The sequence below is a fragment of the Chanodichthys erythropterus genome, chromosome 4, assembly GCF_024489055.1.
Source record: "Chanodichthys erythropterus isolate Z2021 chromosome 4, ASM2448905v1, whole genome shotgun sequence".
NCBI lineage: Eukaryota > Metazoa > Chordata > Actinopteri > Cypriniformes > Xenocyprididae > Chanodichthys > Chanodichthys erythropterus.
Genome location: NC_090224.1, coordinates 1,793,604 through 1,819,836, shown reverse-complemented (window position 1 = coordinate 1,819,836; position 26,233 = coordinate 1,793,604). Strand labels below are relative to the sequence as shown.

Below are 26,233 nucleotides of genomic sequence, written 5' to 3'. Positions count from 1 at the left end.
ACACTTTCAATGTAGTATATCAATAACTACTGAAATGTTTTGCTGCAAAAAGATCCTATAAAGCTATAAACACTTTTCTCTATCCTTGAATCTTCTCTCCTCTAGTGCCCCCTGTAGAACAGACCGGTCATGGCAGGAGGCCCTGTATTTATCCAATAACAAGGCTCTGCTTGAGGGCCCAGATCAAGTTGCATCTAATGCTATAGCAAGGACCTACTGCTGAGAGACATTGCTATTTGAAACGGCTAAGGTTTCAAGGTGCCTAACAAAGCCTGTGGAAAGGAAATTATATAGAGGGAGAGTTGGGAAATAAAAAAGAGGGCAAACGTAGGGAGGGGGAAAAGAATATGAAAGACACTCGAGCAGGAGGGAATGGATAGGGAGGCGAAATGATTGTGCTTGAAATAGTCTGTGAAACTGAACAGTGAGAAAATAATTAAATCTGAAGAATATAGGTGGAAACAAGGAAAAACTGAACACTATTCATTTACAATGGCTATAATCCAACATTAAATGTATGTGTGCACAAATATGTAAATAATGATGTTATGCTGCACAGAATTAAATTAGCATAATTTTGATGAATTTATGAAAATAATTCAATGTCAAAAAATGAGATAAAATTGTATATAAAATATTTTTTTTAAATGTTATATTTAAATGTTAAATATTATATAAATAATTAAAATATGTAAATACTATTTATTTATGAATACTGATACATCTGTGTCACCTTCTGCTAAAAACCAAAATCTGACTTTTTCCTTTTTCATCCATGATGTACTCCTACCCACCCATACACACACACACACACACACACACACTGGTTTTTCAGGGGCCCCTGTTGGTGTTTGGTTACACGTTGCTCTCCATTTTCTGGAAGGAATGACCACATCGGTTGCCTAGGGGATCAAACCAGGAAGGACAGCCGCCCCGTGTTGAGCTGGAAATAGCCTTGAAACTCTGACAGAGGGGGAAAAAAAAACTTCTGAGCAAATCAATACGCTGATGGCCTCTCAGAGATAATCTCCTTTTAAGTTTTGCTTACCTACATGGCAGCCGCTCCATATGTTCGATCATCGCCCTGGTATATTCATCTGTATGTGTTTAGCCCCCTCTGGCAGTATGTGTTTTGGAATTCCCTCACGTCAATCTGCACTAGGAGATGTGCTGTAACCAACACAGGAAGTATTAGTGTAATTTGAGGTCAAAGGTCAGCTGTTTTCTGGTTTGGATGAAGTGAACCCTCAGTTTGATGTGAAGCATGTGGGGTCCCTTAGCATTTGAGCATTATTCTTATTTGCACTAGTAGAATTCATTTTTATAATCAGTCACATTTAGGTTTACATGAATTTGGCAGCACTTTTTATGTTCTAAGGTAACATTAGCTAAAGGGTTGGTTCACCCCCCAAAAAATATATTTCTGTCATTAATTACTCACCCTAATGCTGTTCCACACACATTAGACCTTCAGTCATCTTTGGAACAAATTAAGATATTTTTGATGAAATCCGTTACGTTTTTTTTTTTTATATACCCTGTAGGAGGCAACGTAATTACCACATTCAAGGTCTAGAAAACATTGTTAAAATAGTCAACGTTATGAAGCGAAGAGAATACTTTTTATGTGCAAAAACAAAACAAAAATAATGACTTTATTCACCAATTTCTTCTCTCCTCTGTCAATCTCCTACGCTGTTTACATCGTATAGAGCTTCCGTGTTCTGCGTTTTTTGTATTAGGTATCATGATAACAATAATGAACAATACTTTTAAAGAACTGATTATTCTTGGTTATTTTAATATTTTATAGATATAATATTTTAATTAATATTAAAATTAGGGCTGGGAGTTTAACGTGTTAATTAGATTAATTAACTATGGAAAAAATAACGCGCTAAAAAAATTATGCATTTAACGCACGTGCCCCGCCCCTAGACCTACATAGGTCGTCAGACATTTAATACAGCTGACTGATGATGAATATAATGCAGGGCAACAACTCTCTGCGAGATAAAGCCTATAGAATAAAGGCGATCGATTTGAACCCTTTGATGTGTACGACAACACGGTAAGAGCCTTGAGGACACTATGTTTTGTGGAGAGATTCATGCTGCACGTTACATTGCTGCGCTCCCGCGTTATGTATTACATTGATTCGCACTGGACATACGTCGTTAAAAAATGCCATAGTAACGGCCTCAAAAGAACAAAAATGAAAAGAACGTCGCTTCTGAAAGCTAAAAATACCTAATTTTTCCTTGGGTGTTCAGCGCCTATATAACCTTTAGTTCACGTGTGCACATAACCTATTTATACTTGGGTAAAGTTGGTTCCCTTTCAGTCGGTCACGTTCGACGTACGTCAGTAGTGACCGACGAATTGGGATATCGCTTAGAGAGCCCTATCATCTTCGTGTAAACTAAAACAAGCCAATGGAATTGGCGTGCGATATTTGCATAATGCGCACCGCCCCCGTCAGGTGTATATAAATAGGAAGCAGATGCAATCGCACTCTGTCTTTCGCTTCGGAGCCATTCACTGGTGTCCTGTTTTAGAAGACTCCTTTCTTCGTTTGTTTTATTCTAAAACATTGCCTCAGAAGAGGATTTACAGCGAGCTTTCAGTGCTGGTGAAAGGGCACGTTCAGCGAGGTCGCGAGTCTCCGAGGAGCTGAGCTATAAGCTCGAAAACTGCTGTTTTCACAGCAACACAAAGAGTGTGTGCGTGTGTAGCGATTTGGGCCGGTTCCTCGGTGTGTCAGGGAGTGGTGTACCTGACACATCGCGTCGCTCCCTGGGTGCTTCAGCACGAGTGAGTTGACTTCCCCTTCTAAAAGAGCTTTACAGACGAACCCTGACAGTATGTCATTTCGTCTGTGCGTTAATGGGTGCGGTCGTTCCCTGGTCCCTGCTGATGGGCACAATCGTTGCATCTCGTGTTTGGGCATTCTGCACGCTGAAGCAGCTTTTGTGGATGGTTCATGTTCCCATTGCGGGAACATGACTATCGCGATGCTGAGGTCGAGACTCTCCTTCCTGAAGTCTCAGGAAGCGGGGGTCCCCCTCTCCTATGCCGCGTACGACCGTTTTTTCCGGCCCCGGGAACCGGAATGACGGTACGGCGCTGTATAGGAAGGGTGACCGGAGGATTACGGTCAGGGCTTCCCCGCCGGCGGAAACGCTCCTCGGGCCCCTGCCGCCTCATCAGCACCGCAACCCATCGTGCCACCGTTGGTTTCCGCTGGGCCCTCTACGGACTGTCCAGCCGTTACCTTTGGTGTGCCGGCGGCGGATCAGATGTCGATCGCTGCATCGGAAGGTGAGCCTGAGTCCTCGGGGGAGGATTCGGGACGCGCTGCCGCCCGGGACGGTAGCGTTGCCCGAGTCGGATCCCGAGCTTACGGCTGTGCTCTCCCGGGCCGCCTTGTGCGTCGGGCTTGAGTGGAACCCTCCACCCTGTCCCGGCCCATCTCGGTTGGACGATTGGTACTTGGCGGGGGGTCACGCTGGTCAAATCCAGCGTCCCCCCCCAATGCCTTTCTTCCCGGAAGTACACGATGAGGTGACCAGGTCTTGGCAAGCTCCGCTTGGGGCTCGTACAGGGCCTGGTCCCTCGTCCGCCTTCACCTCCCTGGACGGCGGGCTAGCCAGGGGGTACGCGAAGATCCCGCCAGTCGAGCGGTCTGTTGCGACGCAGTTGTGTCCAACGGCCGCTGGCTGGCGCGGTGGCTGCGTCTCCGTCCCAGGCCTGTGAATTCTCAGCCGGTCTGACTGAGAAAGCTTACAGTGCCTGTGGGCAGGCTGCCTCTGCCCTGCACGCGGTGGCCCTTTTGCAGGTCTATCAGGCAAGAGCGCTGTCGCAGATGCCCCAGGAAGGTCCTGACCAACAGCTGCTTGGGGAGCTGCGCGCTGCCACTGACCTTGCCCTCCGGGCAACGAAAGTGACAGCGCGTTCTGTTGGCCAGGCGATGTCTACTCTGGTAGCCCAGCAACGCCACCTCTGGCTGACCTTGGCAGACATGAGGGAGACCGACAAACATCGGTTCCTGGATTCCCCCGTGTCTCCGGTCGGCCTTTTCGGCGACGCGGTGGAGAGCTGTGCCCAACAGTCCTCCGCTGCACAGAAGCAGGCTGAGGCTATCAGACATGTCATGCCACGGCGGTCCGCTGCTGCCTCCACCCAGCCGCCCGTGGCTCAGCCTCAGCCCGCTCGTCGCCGAGGCGCCCGCCTGCGTCTTCCTCCGCCCCTGCTAAGTTGGCAAAGCAGCAGCCTACACCAGCCAAACAGCAGGGTGCCGGGCGCGGACGTGGTGCCCAGCCCGTCTCTGCCAGCCAGGTGGCAAGCGGTCGGGGAAAACTCGGCCCTGAGACAGGCGACCTGGAGCGGAAGGTTCCTGCCCTTTGGGAGAGTATTCCATCTGCTCTCCCACCCCCGGAGGAGGGCCGGGGGGATTTTGTGGCGGCTGTCCATCTACCGCCGCTGGCTCTCCGGAGTCCAGCGGTACCCACTTTGCCACAAAAGGAGCAGTTTCCTCAAACTCCAGGTCACAACAGGGGGTGTCTGCCAGTGTGCCAGGCTCCGCCTCGCTGCTGTCAGCTCCCTCCCCATTCGCCAGCAGGTGGCAGTGTGATGGTGCAGACCGCGTCCCGTGCGCCGTCTCCCATGCACACTGCTGCCTGCAGAGTCTGACCCCACTCCGGGCCGCCCCCAAGCCGTCCGGGTCGGGTCCCCTCTCTGCCTTGCTGCCCCACCCCCGGTGCGTCTGTGGTGCCTTTGGTCCTGCTGGCTCAGTGTCTGGAAGCATGGAGCACGCTCCCCAGCCTGTCCAGTTGGCTCATTCGTACTATCAGACTCGGCTATGCGATTCAGTTCGCCCGGCGTCCCCCGGTCTTCAGGGCTGTCCACTTCACTCCGATGTCGTTGGACAGTGCTCCTGTTCTCCGGGTGGAGATTGCTGTCCTCCTGGCGAAGGGCACAATCAAGCCGGTCCCTCCAGCCGATATGAAGTCGGGGTTTACAGCCCCTACTTCATTGTACCGTAAAAGGGCGGTGGGCTACGGCTAATCCTGGACCGTCCCCAGGATTGGTTTGCAGCAATAGACCTGAAGGACGCATACTTTCATGTCTCGATTCTGCCTCGACACAGACCCTTCCTAGGTCGGTCTGCGTTCGAGGTCGGGCATGTCAGTACAAAAGTCCTACCCGACATGGTTGTAGCTCCCAACCGGTTGGGTCTTCAGGTCAACTGGGACAAGAGCAAACTCGCCCCCGGGTAGAGAATCTCTTGTTTCGGTCTCGAGCTAGACTCGGTCGCACGGACTGCGCGTCTCACCGAGGTGCGCGTCCAGTCGGTGTTGAACTGCCTGAGCTCGCTCAAGTGCAGGACAGCGGCTCCACTGAAAGATTTTCAGAGGCTCCTGGGGCATATGGCATCTGCAGCCGCGGTAACGCCGCTCGGATTGCTTCATATGAGACCGCTTCAACACTGGTTCCGCGGCCGGGTCCCGAGATGGGCGTGGCAGTGCGGCACGCTCCGTGTCCCCGTGACACCGAGCTGCCGTCGCACCCCTTATCCGGTGGTTGGACCCTTCGTTCCTGTGGGCCGGAGTACCCCTCGAACGAGTGTCCAGGCACGCTGTGGTCTCCACAGATGTCTCTGCCACGGGATGGGGGGCCACGTACAACGGGCATGCAGTGACAGGTCTTTGGACGGGGCCTCAGCTGCATTGGCATACCAATTGCCTCGAGTTGCTAGCGGTTCGTCTTGCGCTGGCCCGCTTCAAGGAGCTGTTGTCAGGCAAGCACGTTCTAGTCCGCTCACTAAGCATTGCGGCCGTTGCGTACACCTACCGTCAAGGTGGTCTACGCTTCCGTCGCATGTTGCAACTCGCCCGCCATCTCTTGTTGTGGAGTCAGAAGGATCTGAGGTCCCTTCGGGCCACTCGTGTCTCAGGTGTGCTCAACCGTGCAGCCGACGAGCTGTCACGGCAGCATCTACTTGCGGGCGAGTGGCGGCTCCACCCCAGGCGGTCAGCTGATTTGGCAGCGGTTCGGCGAGGCCCAGGTAGTCCTGCTTGCCTCCCCGGAAACTGCCCTCCGCCAGTGGTTTTATTCCCTGACCGGCGGCACGCTCGGCACGGATGCCCTGGCACACAGCTGGCCCCCGGGTCTGCGCAAACATGCGCTTCTCCCAGTGAGCCTTCTCGCACTATTCATGTGCAAGGTCAGGGAGGACGGGGAGCAGGTTCTGTTAGTGGCTCCGTACTGGCCCACTCGGACCTGATTCTCAGACCTCATTCTCCTCGTGACAGCACCTCCCTGGCCGATTCCTCTGAGGAAGGACACCCTGACTCAGAGACGGGGCACCCTGTGGCACCCGCCTCCCGATCTGTGGAACCTCCACGTGTGGTCCCTGGACGGGATGCGGAGGTTCTGAGTGATCTCCCGCAAGCGGTCGTAGACACCATCACTTCCGCTAGAGCTCCTTCCACTAGGAATCTCTACGCGCTGAAGTGGAACCTGTTCGTCGAATGGTGCGCCTCTCGCCGAGAGGACCCCCGATCATGTTCGGTCGGATCCGTGCTTTCCTTTCTGCAAGATGGGTTGGAGCGAAGGCTGTCTCCCTCCACCCTCAAGGTGTATGTTGCCGCCATTGCCGCACATCACCATGCAGTTGAGGGTAAGTCCCTGGGGAAACACGATCTGATCGTCAGATTCCTGAGGGGGGCCAGGAGACTGAATCCTCCTCGCCCTTCCTCCGTACCCTCTTGGGATTTGACCCTGGTTCTCACAGCTCTCCGGGGTCATCCCTTCGAACCTTGCAATCAGTCGACCTGAAACTAATGTCTCTTAAGACGGTTCTTCTGGTTGCATTGGCTTCCCTGAAGAGGGTAGGGGATCTGCATGCATTTTCGGTCGACGAAACGTGCCTAGAATTCGGGCCCGGTGCTTCTCACGTCATCCTGAGACCCCGGCCTGGATACGTGCCCAAGGTTCCTACCACTCCCTTCAGAGATCAGGTAGTGAACCTGCAAGCGCTGCCCTCGGAGGAGGCAGACCCAGCCCTAGCTTTGCTCTGTCCCGTCCGCGCTCTGCGCGTTCACGTGGACAGAACGCGAAGCTTTAGGACCTCAGATCAGCTCTTCATCTGTTACGGAGGCCAGCAGAAGGGAAAGGCTGTCTCCAAGCAGAGGATGGCCCACTGGATAGTGGATGCCATCGCCTTGGCGTACGAATCCCAGGGCGTGCCTTGCCCGCTCGGGTTGAGAACCCACTCCACCAGAGGGTGGCCTCTTCCTGGGCGCTGGCTCATGGCGCCTCGCTGACAGATATCTGTAGAGCTGCGGGCTGGGCGACACCTAACACGTTCGCTAGGTTTTATAGCCTACGTGTAGAGCCGGTATCCTCACGTGTACTCGCATCCACTAGTCGGTAGACGTGTTGTACCCACTCTAAGTGTCGGCTTGCAATGCCATTCCCGCCACTGGCCGGATACGTGCATACTTTCTCTCCAGTCGTGTTCCCCGCTTGGCGAACCCTGTCGAGTTCCTCCGCCTCCCCCTTCGGCTCGGACATTGCGGAGTGTCTGATGCCAGGCCTACATCCGTCGCTGACGCTGTCTGTTGGCTGGGGCCCATATGTCGTGACCCCTCTACGTGAGCGGTCCCATATGTGTATTTTCCACGGTTTAAAACTCCCTACGGGCCGAGTCCGTGTCTTTCCCTTAGCAGAGCCAGCTCTGCTGTCACCTGTCAGATGAGTCTCCCCCTAACCAGGTGGAGCCATCCCAGGGACTCCATATGCGTACTGCCCCCCGGGCCAGTCCATATGTGTATTCCCACGTAAACTCCTCCCCCATTGGGTAGGTAGTGGTCTCCGCAGCGTCCCTTCGGGTTCGCTTTCCCAGTGTGTCTAGTTTACTTAGTGGGTAGTGGTAGACAGCAGTAGACTCTCTCGGTGTAAGCTCGCCCCCTTCACCGCCAGCCGGTGCTATGGGCGGCTGAACTTGCGCTGGGCACTGGAAGGGGTTTCGTAACTGTGGCGCTTTAGTTGGGATCCCAATTCGTCGGTCACTACTGACGTACGTCGAACGTGACCGACTGAAAGGGAACGTCTCGGTTACGTATGTAACCCTCGTTCCCTGAAGGAGGAACGGAGACGTACGTCCCGTCGCCACAGTTTCTGTACCCTCGCTGTAGCGCGGACACCAGTTGTCTCCTCAGCGAAAAACAGAGTGCGATTGCATCTGCTTCCTATTTATATACACCTGACGGGGGCGGTGCGCATTATGCAAATATCGCACGCCAATTCCATTGGCTTGTTTTAGTTTACACGAAGATGATAGGGCTCTCTAAGCGATATCCCAATTCGTCGGTCACTACTGACGTACGTCTCCGTTCCCTCCTTCAGGGAACGAGGGTTACATACGTAACCGAGACGTTTTATATTCGCACATTCGGACTTCTGATAAATTCAGACTTTCCAATAAATGTGCAGTAAATTAATGTTTGCGAATTTTAAGCAGCGACATGATATTGATATTGATATTGACATGATATTGGTTGCAATTTGTCAACTTACAACATTTTTCATAAAATAGGCTAGGCAAGTATATTGTATTAGGCTAATGGCATATTTACTTGTGAATGTCCACTGAATGTCCAATGTAGTGTGATTAACAAGGCTATTGAATACGGATGTCCTAATGTGCGAATATAAAACCAACTTTACCGAAGTCCTATTTATTTAATAAACTTAGTAACATCTCTTTCTTGGTAGCCTTCAGTAAATTAACTTTTCTAAGAAAATGATTAATAAAACAATAAACCATATGTTTACTTAAAATTTACTTAAAATTCCATACTGATAAAAAAAAAAAAAAAAAAAAAAATCAAGATATAGTTAACCCAATAAATTAAAATTCAGTCATAATTTACTCAACCTCGTGGTCCAAACGTTTGTGTGATAAATTCTATGTTGAATCAGATCAAATATTTATTTCTGAATCTAGTTTTTGTTATCTACTTTACACAATAATGACTTCAAATGATCTTTTAGGGATCATTTCTCAGCCAAATTTGATGTAAGATAAATTTGCGATTAATAAGATCAATTAATCACCATATCATGTAATTAATTAGAGTAAAAATGGCTTCCCAGCCCTATATTTATTTTATTATTAATTTAACATTAGCTTGATTCATGATTTAACTAATGTTAATGAATTTAACTTTATTGTAAAATCACACCATGTTTTTTATAGTTTGTGTCTGGGAGCTTTGGTAAAGCTTAAATGTTCAAAGACCCCATTTCCAAGAAAATACTTATAAGATTTATTTAAACGATTAAACCCAGTTTTCATATCCTGCTGAGCTATTTACTCTGTACTTTGTTTGCTTGTCAAGTCTAGGGAATAATGGAAAGATGTTTATTTCCCAAGGGACATTGTCCTACTTTGCTTATCCGTTGTCTATTTTCTTTTTATGCACTCACTATTTATTTCTTTCATCAGATTTTGTCACTAAAACACATCTGGACAACTCTCAAGTGAGACAATTGACAAGATATTAAATATTAGTTCCTATTCCTATTAGTATTTTAGTTTTATTTTAAAATCATTTAATTGAATTGATATGTATTTTAATTTGATAAATGAACTATAAATGATAAAATCATAAATAAGGCAAGTTTTGTTTATTTGAGAGTTTGAGCATGTATTTAAGCTGTTGGATGCATTACTTCATAACTAATGTCTTTTGCTGCAAAGCTGCATGGGCAAGTTGGTCAGTTACTGTGAATCTCTTTGCTCTCTCTGTATGGTGCCAACTCCATTTACACTGTACCATGCTGTTCTCGTCTTACTGCATCACCCTGTCAGCATTTTCTTCTCCCCAGTATTCTTCTCTCTCTCTCTCCAAACTCTTTCAGTTGTCCTTCAGAAGGGCAGCAGAATAGTAGCCCCTCTATCCCCACATGTCAATAATCGTAAGCTTCAGAGGGCAATCCTCGTGAATGCTCTAAACACATACTTCCTCAAACTTGGCAAGGGTAGAATCCCAAAAAAGCCATTGCTAAGCCTCTTACTCCCCTGCGGATGGTAGCCATACAGAATATTTGTCTGTCAACGAGACTAATAACACTCTCCAAGGAGAGGTTGTGATAGGCGTTCTTTGATTGTACAACCGCACATCCACTTGCCAATGACGGGTAGCTGCTACACACTTCAGGTATGATTACAACTCAAAGTCTTTCTATAATTTTCACAACTTTTCATTGAAAGAAAGAAGTTCACTGCACAAGAAAATTGAGAAGGTGAATGGGGAAAAAAACTGTCCTTTGGAGCTGGATGAATGCCTATTGATTATACTTTGTACTTTGTCGACCCCAACAGAATCCTAAAGGCCACAAGCTTTACAGTTTATTCTGCTGACTCTACAGAAAGAGGTCACCTACTTAAAAAAAAAAAACACAGAAAGCTATCGCTTCTTAACAGATAATGGGACGTGGAGATGAATCAAGGTCAGTTAGGTCAAGGAAAAAGATGGAAAAGAAATCCAGTGGCCAAAGAACATTTTCTTCAAAGTCAATTCCTTTGGGCCTCTGAAAAAAAGGAAGGTAAAAAGACACTGGTTTGTTATTCTGCAGTCATCAGAATTTATAATATGATTCATTTGCTGACTAACAGAAACAGAAAAATACCGAACGTTGCAAATCCAGGAGCACAGAGGGCATTTCAGCCTATTGTTCTCTCCGCTCCCAGAATCCCCTTGTTCTTCCTCTTCTCTGCTCCTTATAAGCTCTGCCTGAAGACTCCCACATATGCTTTCTATTTGAATAATCCAATAATGACACACAGATAAAGGTAATCAGATGTAATGTCCTGGAATCAACAAGACACCACAACCAGCCTATCCTGTGGAATTGTTGCACAATAACCCCATACCAAGGTTGCCCTGCGTGTGCTTTGCCAGAAAGAGCAGGTGTTGTGCTGGTCCGGATCTGTCCAGTTAGAGGAGGATCACGGAGTCATTCCACCCCAGGCACACAAGACAGCTGCAGGGGAGCTCGGGCCCACTGTTGGCCCCACAGCTGTCACTGTTCCCTAGGTAGATGGAAAAGAGCAACCCTGCCAACCAACTACAGTGATACTGAAATACATTGTTTAACAGCAGTGTGTTTACTATTGATGCCATTAGAGAGCTGTTCTAAATCACTACCAAACCCATATTGTTACAGCTATGGTTGTAAACATACACACAACGAGGAAAATGAAGGATCAGCAGTCTTTAATAAATCCACAGGCAAGAAAATACACAAACTGGCAAACACATAACACAACCATACATAGAAGGATACCAGACAATACTGAACTGATAACACAAGACTTAAATACAAAGACAAACGAGGTGGGTAATTGAACACAGCTGGTAGTGATAATGAAAGTGATCAGTAACTAGGGTCCTAACTAACACAGAAGTCCAAACAGGGTGAACATGTAACACACACACACACATATATATATGTGTGTATATATAGTGGGGAAAATAATTATTTGAAGTTTGCCCACTTACAAAGAAACGAGGAGTCTATATATTATATTGTAGGTTTATTTTAATGGATAGAGACAGAATATCAACCAAAAAAATCCAGAAAAAACATAGATTATAAATTTATTAGCATTTTATTACCAACCAGCAAGAATTCTGCCTCCTACAGATTATTTATGTGCCCATGTCGAACACAGATTAGTCCTGTCACTTTAAAAAAGTACTCCTAATGTCAGTTCGTTATGTGTATAAAAGACACCAGTCCAAAGAATCTGTATCTTCCATTTAAACCTCTCCACCACCATGGGCAAGACCAAAGAGCTGTCAAAGGATGTCAGGGACTAGATTGTAGACCTGCACAAGGCTGGAATGGGCTACAATACCATTTAACCCATCCAAGTGCACACACACAGCAGTGAACACACACCCGGAGCAGTGGGCAGCCATTGCTGCGGCGCCCGGGGAGCAGTTGGGGGTACGGTGCCTTGCTCAAGGGTCTCACCTCAGTCGTGGTATTGAGGGTGGGGAGAGCGCTGGACATTCACTCCCCTCATCGACAATCCCTGCCGGACCTGAGACTTGAACCCATGACCTTTGGGTCCGACTCTCTATCCATTAGACCACGACTGCCCCTGTATTAGGCCACGACTGCCCCTGTTTTAGAAAGGTGAGGGATCAGCCCAGAACTACACGGGAGGAGCTTGTAAATGTTCTCGAGGCAGTTGGGACCATAATCACCAAGAAAACCATTAGTAACACACAACGCCGCAATGCAGTGCCCGCAATGTCCCCCTGCTCAAAAAGGCACATGTACAGGCCTGTCTGAAGCCAATGAACATCTAAATGATTCAGAGAAGGCTTGAGAGAAAGTGCTGTGGTCAGATGAGACCAAAATTGAGCTCTTTGGCATCAACTCAACTCACCGTGTTTGGAGGGAGAGAAATGCTGACTATTACCCCAAGAACACCATCCCTACTATCAAGCATGGAGGTGGAAACATTATGCTTTGGGGCTGTTTCTCTGCTAAGGGTACAGGATGACTTCACCGCATTGAGGGGCCAATGAATGGGGCCATGTACCATAAAATCTTAGACGAGAACCTCCTTCCTTCAGCCAGAACACTGAAGATGGGTCAAGGATGGGTAGGGTTAGGTTTAGGGATAGGACATCTTCAGACAAGAATATTATTGTAGCATCCACAGTTCTTATATATATATATATATATATATATATATATATATATATATATATATATATATATATATATATATATATGAAGAGTTTTGTTGCAAAACGAGATAATTCCGTTTTTAACATTTTTGTCAAAACATGTTTATTATTATGTTATCATGTTATTATTTTGTTTTATGGTGCTACTTAGCTGTATTTTTTAAGTTATGAAGGTTTAAATCAAAACAAACCAACTGCAGTTGAATTGATATTAATTGGAATGCACAACCAAAAAACAAGGTTTTTGAAAAATTAAAAAAACGGAATTATCTCGTTTTGCAACGAAACTCTTCATATATATATATATATATATATATATATATATAATGATATGAAAGAGTTAAAATGTGTTAAATAACTGGGCTGATAGGCTATATAAGAATTTTCAGAATTTTCACATTACCTAACAACACAGTTGACTTACTCTTCCAATGACGACAAAGCTTTAGCCGGCAGACTCCAAAGTTGAATATTCATCACAAAATTAGATTGTGTCCATTTGTACCCCTCCGGGATTTTGTAGGCTTTTTTTGTAGGCCATAAGGTCTATGGGTTTTTGCTAAATCTCCTGAAATAAGGTCTGTGGTTAACAAAGCCTCTAAATACTTTCACGTTTTGATCTATGACATAAAACACACCATATAACCCACTTGTGATTTTTTAAACTTTTACTGTGTCTTAAAATCGGCGGTTGCTAACAAATTGCTAAAAGGGACTACTTCCTTTGGCGGGGACTTTAGACGTCATCATGACAAACAGGACATTTGGACAGCATTTCTCATGAAAAAGTGGATAAGTATTCATACACAGTGCAGATCATAATCAGCGAACATGTTTATAAATAAAGTTGTTTTCTAAATAAAGTTTGAGGAAGCTTGGTGATGACGACATTGATCTGCGGCCATGGTGTGCTGTAGTCCGTTTATATCCTACTGTTAGCCTGTAGGACTTTATTTAGGCTTCAAAATCTATAAATGTTGTGTTAACTTGTAAAGATTATCTTGATAGACAAAACGTGTAAGTGTAATAACCCTTTGTTAAACACAGAGCTTATTTTCTGCGATTTTCCAAAAGTCTATGGGAAAAATGCATAGATTTTCGTTCGAGGGAACCCGTGCGCCGCTAACTTCCAGGTTGGCCTACAAAAACACATCATCCCTGGGGTACTCTATAGTCTTTGCTTTCATTCAGAGCATCTCCTTCACTACTTCCGCCATGTGCTTCTCATACATGTTTGGCTTCTTTACATCAATACGTGTGTCTCTTGGACACAGCATACAGCGGTGTTGTGCATTTTATACGGTTGATGGGTAAAGTATTTTTTAAGTGTATTAAAATAATTTGAATAATTCATAATAAATAATTTTTCATGGTATTTTTAAGTGCCCATGATAACAATATCATATTATATCAGCACATGTCTAATACACACACTAACAAATGTTGAGACCTTTTCAGTCAGTTCTCAAAAGAAAGCGAGCTTGAAATCCCCTGCTGATAACGTAGGGTGGATTCAGAATCCTCAAACCTCACGTCCCCTCAGGGCCATCATGACCGCCACCATCAGCCTGGGTAATCCCTAAAAGCTTTAATGCAGACCTATCCCAAACTATCCAACAACAAACTCACCTCTGCACTTCCATTTACCAAGCTTACCATATGCCATACAATTAGCCCTTGTTGAGTAAACATCTCTTAACCCAGTTTAAAGCTGATGAGCTAATTGAGTTTAATTACAGTCCCTGTTATGGCAAGACAGCCTGGAGGGAAGGCATTTGTTCTAATTAGGAGGCTGCTGTTTGAGGTGCTGGAGTGTCATGAATTCCACTGCTAGGATGAGGACCCGTACAGCACTCTGAGAGCTATTGTTTTATTCATTTGATATCACATCAGCATGTTGCAGTCATTTATAGCGGAATCAGAAACAGCTGAGACGTACGAGCCAAACACTGAAACACATTTTTTTCTACATTGCTTGCTTTGTGCACATTACTTATCGTTCTTAAGCTATAATAATCAGATCCAATGAAGGAAAAAGCTTGCATATACTGTGTTTATGCGGAAAATCCTTAAAGGGTCAGTTCACCTAAAAATTAGTATTCTTTCTTTACAACTACATGTAATCTACCAGTCATTGTGGTATTAGACTGTCTTCTTAATATCTGCTAACACTTTATTTTGACACTACCCCAATAGACATTCTACTACTGACTATAAGTAACTTTGCAAGTACATGTCAACGTATTCTACTAATGCTAACCTAACAGTCTACTCTAATGAGAGTTAGTTGACATGTACTTGCAAAGTAGTTAGTAAAATGTCTAAAGTGGACAATAGAAATACAGTGTAACTGAATCTTATACCTTTAATCTCTCACTCTTGTTGTTGTCTGCCAAGCTTGAGCATTTTACATTTTCAAAGTTTTTTTTGACCTGATTCTACCACAAGTGTGTTAATGATGTCATTTAGGTCATTCTGCAATGGCCTTGAAACACAAACCAGGTCCAGATTGTCTATTCTGCATGGTCCCGTGGCTGATAAGATCCCGGGGCGGCAGCTGGGCAGAGGCTGAGCCGTTCGCGAGGGTCCGCCCGGCTCAGTTTACAGTGACAGCTGGCCTGCTGATGGTGGGGAAAAAGGGAGAGGCCAGGGCGGGTGGGCTGTTTCTGAATGGGACTATGTAAGAGGACTACTTGTTGTCTAAGGCTGGGGATTACCTTAGCCGAGACCTGGAGTAAAACATCCCTGAGGGATGCTGTGCTGTGTTGTGAAAGCTTAAGGCTCATGGATGATGTGTAGCTTATGGGGATAGAGTGGGGATTGCCGTGCAAATATGAAAATATGTGCACAGTCTCAGTAACAGCAAACAAAGTGAATTAATATAATGTAAAACACTGCAAAAGAAGTGCTGTGAGATTTTTGTTTTATTTTAACGTGCTCTGTCTCTCATCAGATTTTTTTTTTTTCCTTTCTTTTCCTTGTCCTCAACTCCAGAAGAGGGAAGAATGGGAAGAAGCTTGAACCCTGAGCTTTGGGGCATCCGGTCGAGGCCTGGATACTAATACTCGAGGCTTTCCAAGAGATTTCCTGAACCTACTGGCCCACTCTGTGAATAATAAGTGGAAAATTAGTCTTGGCTCAAATTCAGATTGTTTATTTTGAATTTTTTCAGATTATGTGTTCTCATTAGGTCTTGGAAGAGTATTTGTCTTGGAGCAAGCTTGTCAATAATTTTAGACATGTCCCTGCAGTGCTCAGTCTTCCCAGAAATAGCCATTCGCCCTCAGGCTTGCCCTCTTGGCCAAATGTACTGACCACAAATCAACAGGCACCTTGCTTACCTGCCTTGACGGTGAAGAATTTGTCACTGGAATTTGCCTTTCCATCTGGGATTTATATTAAGCCACTGTTACTTTGTGAAGTTGATAGGGCTTGAGGCCTAGTAGTATAAATTGCGGCTAAAGTTTGCTATCCAGTGTGACTGTGATTGGATGTGTTTGTTTTCACACACAGAATTTGGTTTTGCAAGGATGTAATCAGAGCCAAACGGCTCAGGATTAAAGCTGGTTGGTGCGTGATGCAATGTACAAAATCACAAAAACTTCAGTATACAAAAATATTAAATAATAATAAGTATTAAATAATATAAGCCAGCTTATTTCTGCTCTTTTGCTGGTAATGCAGTTTGTCTTTGTTTGTTCCAGACACAGTCAGTCTGTGGATTAAAGCCCTGGGTATACTCCTTGTTGTTGTTTTTTGTTTGCACTAGTGTACATGCTAGTGTACGCTGCTAAGTGTATTAGTATTACTGCCCTCCACAGGTCAAAGTTTGAACTAAATTGCCATATAATATGCTTGTGCAAGTATATAACATTTAGTTCAAACTTTGACCTGTGGAGGGCAGTAATACACTTAGCAGCGTCTACACTGCCAGAATTCTAATAGAGAAGAAGAAGAGAGCTAGTTTTTTTTTTATTAGAAAATGAGCAATGGTTTCTCTAGATAAGACCCTTATTCCTCATCTGGGATCGTGTAGAACGCAGCACTTAAACTGTAATTTTGACCTTCAACCATTTGGGCTCCATTGAAGTCCACTATATGGAATGTTTTCATCAAAAACCTTAATTTCTTTTCGACTGAAGAAAGAAAGACATGAACATCTTGGATGACATGGGGGTGAGTAAATTATCAGGAAAATTTAATTTGAAAGTGGACTAATCCTTTAATGAAGTGAAGTGACATGTGGCCAAGTATGGTGACCCATACTCGGAATTTAACCCATCCAAGTGCACACACACACAGCAGTGAACACACACCTGGAGCAGTGGGCAGCCATTGCTGCGGCGCCCGGGGAGCAGTTGGGGGTACGGTGCCTTGCTCAAGGGTCTCACCTCAGTCGTGGTATTGAGGGTGGGGAGAGCGCTGGATATTCACTCCCCTCACCGACAATCCCTCTCTATCCATTAGGCCACGACTGCCCCTACAACACTCGCAGTTACTATCTTCTGCATTTTCAGAACTGCAAACTTGCTTGTGTGATATTGCTTAATTAGCTATTGTGTTAACTATCTTATTGTAAAGTATGTATTGTGTATTGATCAGACCAATAAATCAATCACAGTACTGCAGTGAACTGCAGTTTGATTAACAACAAACCAAGAAAGAGCACTAAACCAAGCACCATCTATCACTGCAAGGCCCGACCAGGATTTTAGCCGAGATTGTGGGATGGGGAAAGGCTTATTGATATACAGGGTTGAGAAAAATATGTTTTGCTCTCAGTTTCTCCCCTCTGGTGAGAATCAGTTCATGCAGTGGCTGAAGCCTCATCCTCAGTGGCGTGTCCATACAGCTGGGCTGAATTATACTTTAGTGGTCAAACGTTTCCCTCGTGTTCCACAGTTGCAGGCAAACAGCTTCATCTCACAAGTGTGGAAATTGTAGCCAACGGTAAAGAAACACAACTTTGGCTTTTAAAAATATGACATTGCATATCCACAGCTTTACATTTCTGCACTGGAGTGTCCACATCAGTTATCATTGTCTCGGCGGTTTGGTACTAAAACATATAGGCTTTAAAGTCATATTAATACAGAGTTAAGCACTTGCTTTAGAAGTTGAACAAAGTTGACTAAGATGGATAGTGATGATACAGAATTTACTACTAAAGTACATGTTTCCATTTCCAGTATGTGCCTGTGTTTCTATGTTGGGGTTTATGTGTGAGTGCTAAAAGCAGAAAGTCCATAAGACATAAACCTCTTTCTTGGCGTCTGCAAAATATGTATATTGATTGAGCACAAACTCTCATAATAATTTTTAATTTAATCATATCTTTCTCTTTCTGCCTCCCTCTCTTTCACATATAGTACACACGCACAAGCTTTTTTGCCCTTGAAGGAATAACCGAAGAAAATAGATGAAGCTTTTATTGGGCACTCTCAATCATCTGAAAGAGCAACGGGGAGCTAGGGTTACACGTGTCCGCATTATTTCCTAAATCGGATCCTTAACATGCTGTTTTTCCTCCTTCAAAGGTGAATTGTGGTGACCTGATGGAGAGCTTATAGATGAGGTCGATAACTTTCAAATGGGACCACTTTGTATCAGAAGCTTCCTATTAATGTGATCTGCTGTGAATCATTGCCTAAAGGTTGCAGTGCTCCTTAAACAAATAGAAGGTGGTGAGTGTAAACATCATTGTCCACATAAGAATGGCAGGGTTAATTACAGGCCTGTTGCAATACAATAGACAGAGAATTAACAATGCTACAAGTTTTTACATGTAGCATGAGTTATTTAAAGGCCCACTGAAGAGTGTTGGAACGTGCAGCATTATTCAATGTGGTGACGTAATTTCAACTGAAACAGGAAGACTGGGCAATATTTCAAACAGCCCCGCCCCCTTTTTTAAATATCCAATAGTGTTTCATTTATGTTATAGCTTGTCAGAGCCGTTAGACTCTGTAAAACCTCTGTTTCCTTCTAATCTCTAACCGTTTCTCCTCATAATGTCCTTTATATCGCTTATATACAGCATTCTGTGCAGAATTCAAATGGGTCCGATACCTTTTGTGGTCTGTGCCGACTCGCGCATATGATCCACTCTGTGCTCTCGTGTCTCTGGACGTGGTTCATGTGACACAAATGCGAAAACGGACTTCACTCGCATCAAAGGAAAGCATATTTACACTGTCTGAATCATTCCTTATTCTCTATATAGTGCACTATGTGCCATTCACCATGTAGAAACTAGTAAATGTGTGAACAAATGACTGATTTCAGCCGAGGCTTCAGCGTCTGTAAGGAGGAGGCGGGACTTCAGATTCTAGAGAACATTTGATTGGACCGAAGATTTGACGAGAAACTGAAGTGCGATGTGAAGTCATGAAAATCTGTGATCCATCTTAGCGGAAGTGAGAGACTGTAAGTTTTGAATGCTTATATCTCCTAAATGCGAATTTTGTCATTGTTTTGGAACACACCAGCTTATTCATAACCTTAAGGCTAACATATCAATACTAAAAGCTAAAAAACTTACATTTTGATTTCAGGGCGACTTTAAGGCCACTCTAGACGCAACTATCTAAAGTAAATCATGATATATACGTATATTTGTAATGTGCTGTCGTGGTGGAGAAAAGGAGCAGCATCAGTACTGTTGTTATACACTGAAAAAAATGTAAAAAAGTAACAAGGTGCTCCTCGTGTGGATTCAATGAAATATTTTGTATTTTTAGGGGATTTTATGGTACTAAAGTATATTTTTGCAGTATATTCACTTTTTGAGCATAGACCTAAAATGAAAATTTCCAGCTTAAACTGTTATAAATCTTGAAAGCTTACAGACATAAGTTTGGTCTCTTTTTAAAGAAGATTATTGCTGAAGTGAATAAAATAAAATAAAATAAATAAACTTATAGAAGTTATAGATGGTTACATTTATTGTTATGAAAAATGCACAGAAATAATATTTTCAATTTTTTATATGAAATATATATATATTTTTTTAAAACATGTTTGTAAATCTAAACAAGTTGTGTTCTAAATTTGAGGTTGATAAAAAACGAATAAAAAAAAGAGCTTTTAGTAAGATTTTGTTTGGCGCAGTACCAAACGTTTCCACTAGGTGAAATTAGTTTCCCATTAATTTCCAATGCAGCCATTTTTTACCATGAGGAATACAAGTGTGACTATTTTTTTAGGACATTTTCATTTCATGTCCATGATTTTATTTTATTTTATTTTTTTCACATAGCAAGTGCCAAACCCTTTTACCAAGTTCTGTACCATTCCGTATGTTTTTTGTTTTTTGTCAAAAATAACCAAAGAGCACTAGAGGGTTAAGTTGGTCAAAAACATTATTTAAAGGGTTAGTTCACCCAAAAATGAAGATTATGTCCTTAATTACTCACCCTCATGATGTTCCATACCTGTAAGACCTTCATTCATCTTCAGAACACAAATTAAGATATTTTTAATAAAATCCAAGAGGTTTTTTTTATCCCCCATAGAAAGCAACATAAAAACAAAAACAAAAAAATAACTTTATTCAACAATTTTGTCTCTCCCTGTCAATCTCTTAAGCTGTTTATGTTGTATACAGTTACAGTGTTACAGTGCAGAGCTTCCGGTTTCTATGTCAGAACATCGACTCAGTGATGCTGATGCAGGAGCCGACAATAATGAGTAGGCGTCAGACCTTGAATGTGGTAATTACATTACTTTCTATGGGGGATAAAAAAAACTTCTCAGATTTCATCAAAAATATCTTAATTTGTGTTTCAAAGATGAACAAAGGTCTTACAGATGTGGAATGACATAAGGCTGAGTAATTAATGACAGAAATGTCATTTTTGGGTGAACTAACCCTTTAACATCACTGAACAAACACATTTTTACCAACAAAACTAACTTCCATTGGTGAAATCAGGTAGAAATAGTTCTTTAAGGTGACAATTACAGGTTACCACTTTTTACAGTGTAGTTGTATGTAGGCAAACTGGGTAGCAGCTTGCAGGTGGATAAACTGTAAAATTCCTCTTGTAACTAGTATAGAAGTACCAGCAAAAGCCTGGGTTTGGTTTCAAACACCATATGGCACAATTAAGACAAAATATCATGCATGAGCAGTCTGCTCTCATGCCACTTAAGAAACATATAGTCGATTCCTCAAATCAATATACCCAGACAAGTATATGAAGGTGTTTGAGAGAGGCTTTGTAAATCTGCAGTGTCTATTTTTATGCATGTGGTTATGGTGCACGTGTTCCCTGGGGTTCTTTATGGAGGATGATGAATGAGGTGCTATTCACAGTTTGAGGCCTGACTCGTTCGGCTGCCAATATAGAAACTCAGTAGCCCACTTGCTGACATTCACATTGCAGGGCTGTGATGTCAAAGCAGGTGTTGTGTTTTCAGATATTTTATTTTCGTTTTTTTTTGTTTGTTTAATGTCATATATCAGTAGTGTTGGGGAAAGTTATTTTTAAAAAGTAATGCATTACAATATTTACTCTCTAAAAAAGTAACCAATTGCATACTTTTTAAGGAAGGTAATGCGTTATGTTATTTTTGCATTACTTATTATCAGCTGGGCTGGTTTTGCTTTTTTGTTTTTTAATAACTATTTTTGGCAAATGTAAAGGCCCTTTCACACCAAAGTGAAATGAATAAGCCTCAGGCTGAAGGAAATGCAAATTCATGGCTGTACAGTAGAGGGCGTGTCTCAAACAAACCTTTCAGCTGTGCTGCCATTCTGGATCGTAGAAGAATATGACAGAAGAAAGTTTAACACTCTGGGTGCATCCAAAATCGCATAGTCTCTTGAATAGGTACTTATTTTGAATAAGTAATTACTTAATGACTGCTAAAAAAGTATCATTCGGACACATCCACCATGCTGTCATAATCATGTGACCAACCAGCATCAGTTATGTTGCTTTACTGCCATTCACAAATCCTCTCCCGGATAGTAAAGTGTCCATCCTATGCACACTTAAGAATAGTACTGTGAATTCCAACATACTTTTGTCACATACTGTTTCTACTATATAGTGAGGAAGTTAAGAGATTTCGGATGCAGCCACAAATGTGAATACTGTATATCTAAAGTCATTTTTGCCTGTTAGTATGGTTGCAGTGTAACTATTGATTGTCAGCAATAAAGACATTGGTTAATAGATGAGATTAAATACATATTTGTATTATTTAACATTTAATTATTGTAGATTTGCATAATATTCTGAGTTTGCATTTTACTGTTTTTATTCATTTTGAGAACTACTGAATCTGTTTTATGCAAATTTATTGTGCATGCTCACATTTAGTTTAGAACTACAATATCCATCATATTTACACAGCGCACACAATGCCTCTGAACCTGATTTCTTTCAACAATGGGACAGGAGAGGTGTCAGTAAATAAATGGGAAAACAAAGTAAATCGTGTAACTGATTTGAAAAAGTAACTCAGATATTCTGTTGTAAATTTAAAAGTAATGAGTTACTTAAAAAAAGTAATCACTCTTTCACATATATACAGTACAGTCCAAAAGTTTGGAACCACTAAGATTTTTAATGTTTTTAAAAGAAGTTTTGTCTGCTCACCAAGGCTACATTTATTTAATTAAAAATACAGTAAAAACAGTAATATTGTGAAATATTATTACAATTTAAAATAACTGTGTACTATTTAAATATATTTGACAAAGTAATTTATTCCTGTGATGCAAAGCTGAATTTTCAGCATCATTACTCCAGTCTTCAGTGTCACATGATCCTTCAGAAATCCTTCATTCTAATATGCTGATTTGCTGCTCAATAAACATTTATGATTATTTTCAATATTGAAAACAGTTGTGTACTTTTTTTTCAGGATTAATTGATGAATAGAAAGTTCAAAAGAACAGCATTTATCTGAAATACAAAGCTTCTGTAGCATTATACACTACCGTTCAAAAGTTTGGGGTCAGTAAGAATTTTTATTTTTATTTTTTTGAAAAGAAATTAAAGAAATGAATCCTTTTATTCAGCAAGGATGCATTAAATCAATCAAAAGTGGCAGTAAAGACATTTATAATGTTACAAAAGATTAGATTTCAGATAAACACTGTTCTTTTGAACTTTCTATTCATCAAATAATCCTGAAAAAAAATATTGTACACATTAAATGTTTCTTGAGCAGCAGATCATCATATTAGAATGATTTCTGAAGGATCATGTGACACTGAAGACTGGAGTAATGATGCTGAAAATTCAGCTTTGCATCACAGGAATAAATTAGTTTGTGAAATATATTCAAATAGAAAACAGTTATTTTAAATTGTAATAATATTTCACAATATTACTGTTTTTACTGTATTTTTAATTAAATAAATGTAGCCTTGTTGAGCAGACAAAACTTCTTTTAAAAACATTAAAAATCTTAGTGGTTCCAAACTTTTGGACTGTACTGTGTGTGTGTGTGTGTGTGTATATATATATATATATATATATATATATATATATATATATATATATAATTACTTCCATCATGTGCAATCAAACCTCTGCAAATTATTCAGAAATCTGCAGCCTGTCTAGTCTTCAATATGTCACACCTCTCTTCATCTCTCTACACTGGCAACCACTTGCTGCTTGCATCAAGTTCAAGGTGTTGACGCTTGCTTACAGATCTACCACAGACTCAGCACCCTGAGCGACGGCTCGTGTTACCATCACAGAGAGACACAAAATCACTCTCCAGAACATTTTCGTTCACTGTTCCTTGCTGGTGACATGATCTCCCTGCCTTTATCCAGAATGCAGAATCCCTGGCAATATTCAAAAGACAGTTGAAATCTCTTTCGTGAGCACTATGCTTTCGCTTCCTTTAATCCCTCCCTATTCTATCTTATTCTACACTAAGCAATGTCTGAAACTTTGTATTGTTTTTAGTGGTGTATAATAAAATGAACTCTTATTCATTTTAATATTCTTTTTTCCACACTTTTTTACTCACTCTCTATAATTCCTATGTAAAGCACTTCCACTGTGTAATGAATTTAATGAATTGTGTAATTTCACAAGGTGGGCCATGTGACTTTCAGAGTAGGCCATATGGTTAGGGGATGAGGTATGAAGTTGTTTGCCAGGCTGGACCAAACTCTTGATGGTCCAGACCCACCCATGCTCCCCTGGAGCTGGACCTGTGAAGGTCATTTCATGGATTAGATTTATGATTGGCCATAGTAATTATTATAATTTTTCCTGGTCAATTATGTTAAAAACTTGTAATAATAGCTGTGACTCAGTATGACTATCTTGCCAAATAGATAGTGTGCTTACAACTGTTATACGCTAGCAAGTTTAACCTAGGGCGCCAGAACCGCCCGGAGAGCGTTTTAGAAACTTGGAAACCTAAATTGGTAAAGGTGACGTTGGATCCCACAATGCAGCATTATGCAACACTGCCCTCTTCTGGACAACTGTGCATACACTACTGCATAACTGCTATACATTAAAGGGGTCAAGTGCTAAAACAATTTTACATTTTAGTTAATTGAAATAAAGATGATATGAAATATAAATATCGGATCTGAGTTTTCATCTTTGCCCAACACCTTGTCCTCTACAATGGACCTGGAGAGGCCTACATCCCACAGTATTTCATACCCACTGTGAAATTTGGTGGAGGATTGTTGATGATCTGGGGATTCTTCAGTAAGGCTGGAAGAGGCACTTGTGACTCAAGCCACGCACAAGGTTATCCTGGAAGAAAAATTGCTTCCTTTTGCTCTGACAATGTTCCCCAACTCAAAGGATTGTTTTTTCTCCACAGGACAATGCTCTATGCCACACAGCCAGGCCAATATATGTGGATGGAGAGCCTCCAGATCAAAATCCTGTCACGGCCAGGCCAGGCCAAACTCCAGGCCTGAACCCCACTGAAAACATCTGGAATGTGATCAAGAGGAAGATAGAAGGTCACAAGCCATCAAACAGCTGAGCTGCTTGAATTTTTGTGTCAGGAGTGGCACACCCAACAGCAATATGAAAAGCTGGTAGACAGCATGCCAAGACACATAAAGCTGAGATTGGGAATCAGGAATTAGGCTATTCCACCAAATATTGATTTTACTCAAACACATACAAACCCATAGAAACTGCCAATTTTGCAGTGGTCTCTCGTTATGGTCTTTTCCATAACTGTGTGTGTGTGTGTGTGTGTGTGTGTGTGTGTGTGTGTGTGTGTGTGTGTGTACAGTATTATTGACTCTGTTGTATTAGACTTAAGATTCAGATATTAGATTCAGTTGCTGACATTCACATTTAATATTTTTGTGTATATATTTAAATGATAAAAAACTTTCATTTTCACTTTTCTCTAGTGCCAGCAGACATCTTAAAAGAAGCTCTGCTCTGTTTTCTTGGGAAAGTTGGTGTTGGCCTGTCAAACAGTCCTGTTAATGTACCTGTTAAATATCGAGAGAGACTGAATGTTTTGAAGCTTCATAGTTACTTATAGACAGTCTTTGATTGGCAGTTTTTAAACTAGTAGTTGTGCACTGCACAGCAACTGGGGGAAAAACTGCTGTAGTCTAGTCCTAATTGTGATTCATTCTAAATGAATGGATTTCCATATCGTCTGTTGGTGAGGGAAGCACAGAGTCAGGTGTGTCTAATCGTCCTCTTTGTCTTCGTTCGTTGTGCTCGCATTGTCTGCATAGTTTCTATACTAGATGACGGTACAAACACGGAATGAGGCATGTAGCCTACTCATGACGCTCTACTTCGCATAGCTCAAACTACAGAGAGAGAGAGAGAGAGAGAGAGAGGGGGAAAGATTGAGAGAGAAAGAGAGAGGTATATTCTACTGACAAGAAGAAGGACGAGAGCTCAGCACTCTGTGGTTTACGGTTTTAGTTTTTATTGACTATGTGACAACAACGTGACTATGTATTTTTATCAGAACGTATTGTTTTGCAGTTTATTATGATGTCGTGTTAATTGAAAGGTGATTTTTTTCCCGATTTATTGCATATTCGGTTAATTGCATCGAATATTAAATATTGGAGCTACGACTATGAAATTCAACGGATATTTGAGGCTGCGTATCGGGGAGGCGGTGGATTTAAAACCAACAACTTTTTCAACTCGCCACACCTTTCATAAGAAAATCCACCTGGATCCTTACATCGTTATTAAAGTAGATAATCTGAAAGTTGGACAAACCGCCACAAAATCGAAGACCAACAAGCCGACCTTCAATGAAGACATCTGTGAATACATCTCGAATGGCAAAGAGCTGGAACTGGCTGTTTTTCATAACACACCTATAGGATACGACGATTTTGTCGCCAATTACAGAATCCAGCTTGACGAACTGATAGTGCCATCAAACACAAGACAAACTTTTGAGGGATGGGTGAGTTTTCACTGCATACCAGAGTTTTGTCTTGCCTATACATGATA

At 42.5% G+C, this 26,233-nt stretch overlaps 1 protein-coding gene and 1 long non-coding RNA gene across 2 annotated transcripts in view; both read left to right on the top strand.

Annotated features, from left to right (window-relative positions):
• Positions 1–24,668, top strand: part of LOC137018857 (uncharacterized) — a 40,448-nt gene extending 15,780 nt beyond the window's left edge. Inside the window, exon 3 of the long non-coding RNA XR_010894949.1 lies at positions 24,600–24,668. This is a non-coding gene — a long non-coding RNA (uncharacterized lncRNA). The remainder of the gene's footprint in view (positions 1–24,599) is intronic.
• A 951-nt stretch (positions 24,669–25,619) lies between these two features.
• Positions 25,620–26,233, top strand: part of prkchb (protein kinase C, eta, b) — a 28,362-nt gene continuing 27,748 nt past the window's right edge. Inside the window, exon 1 of the mRNA XM_067383599.1 lies at positions 25,620–26,186. Within this exon, the coding sequence (XP_067239700.1) occupies positions 25,845–26,186 (342 nt within the window). The 5' untranslated portion in view covers positions 25,620–25,844. The remainder of the gene's footprint in view (positions 26,187–26,233) is intronic.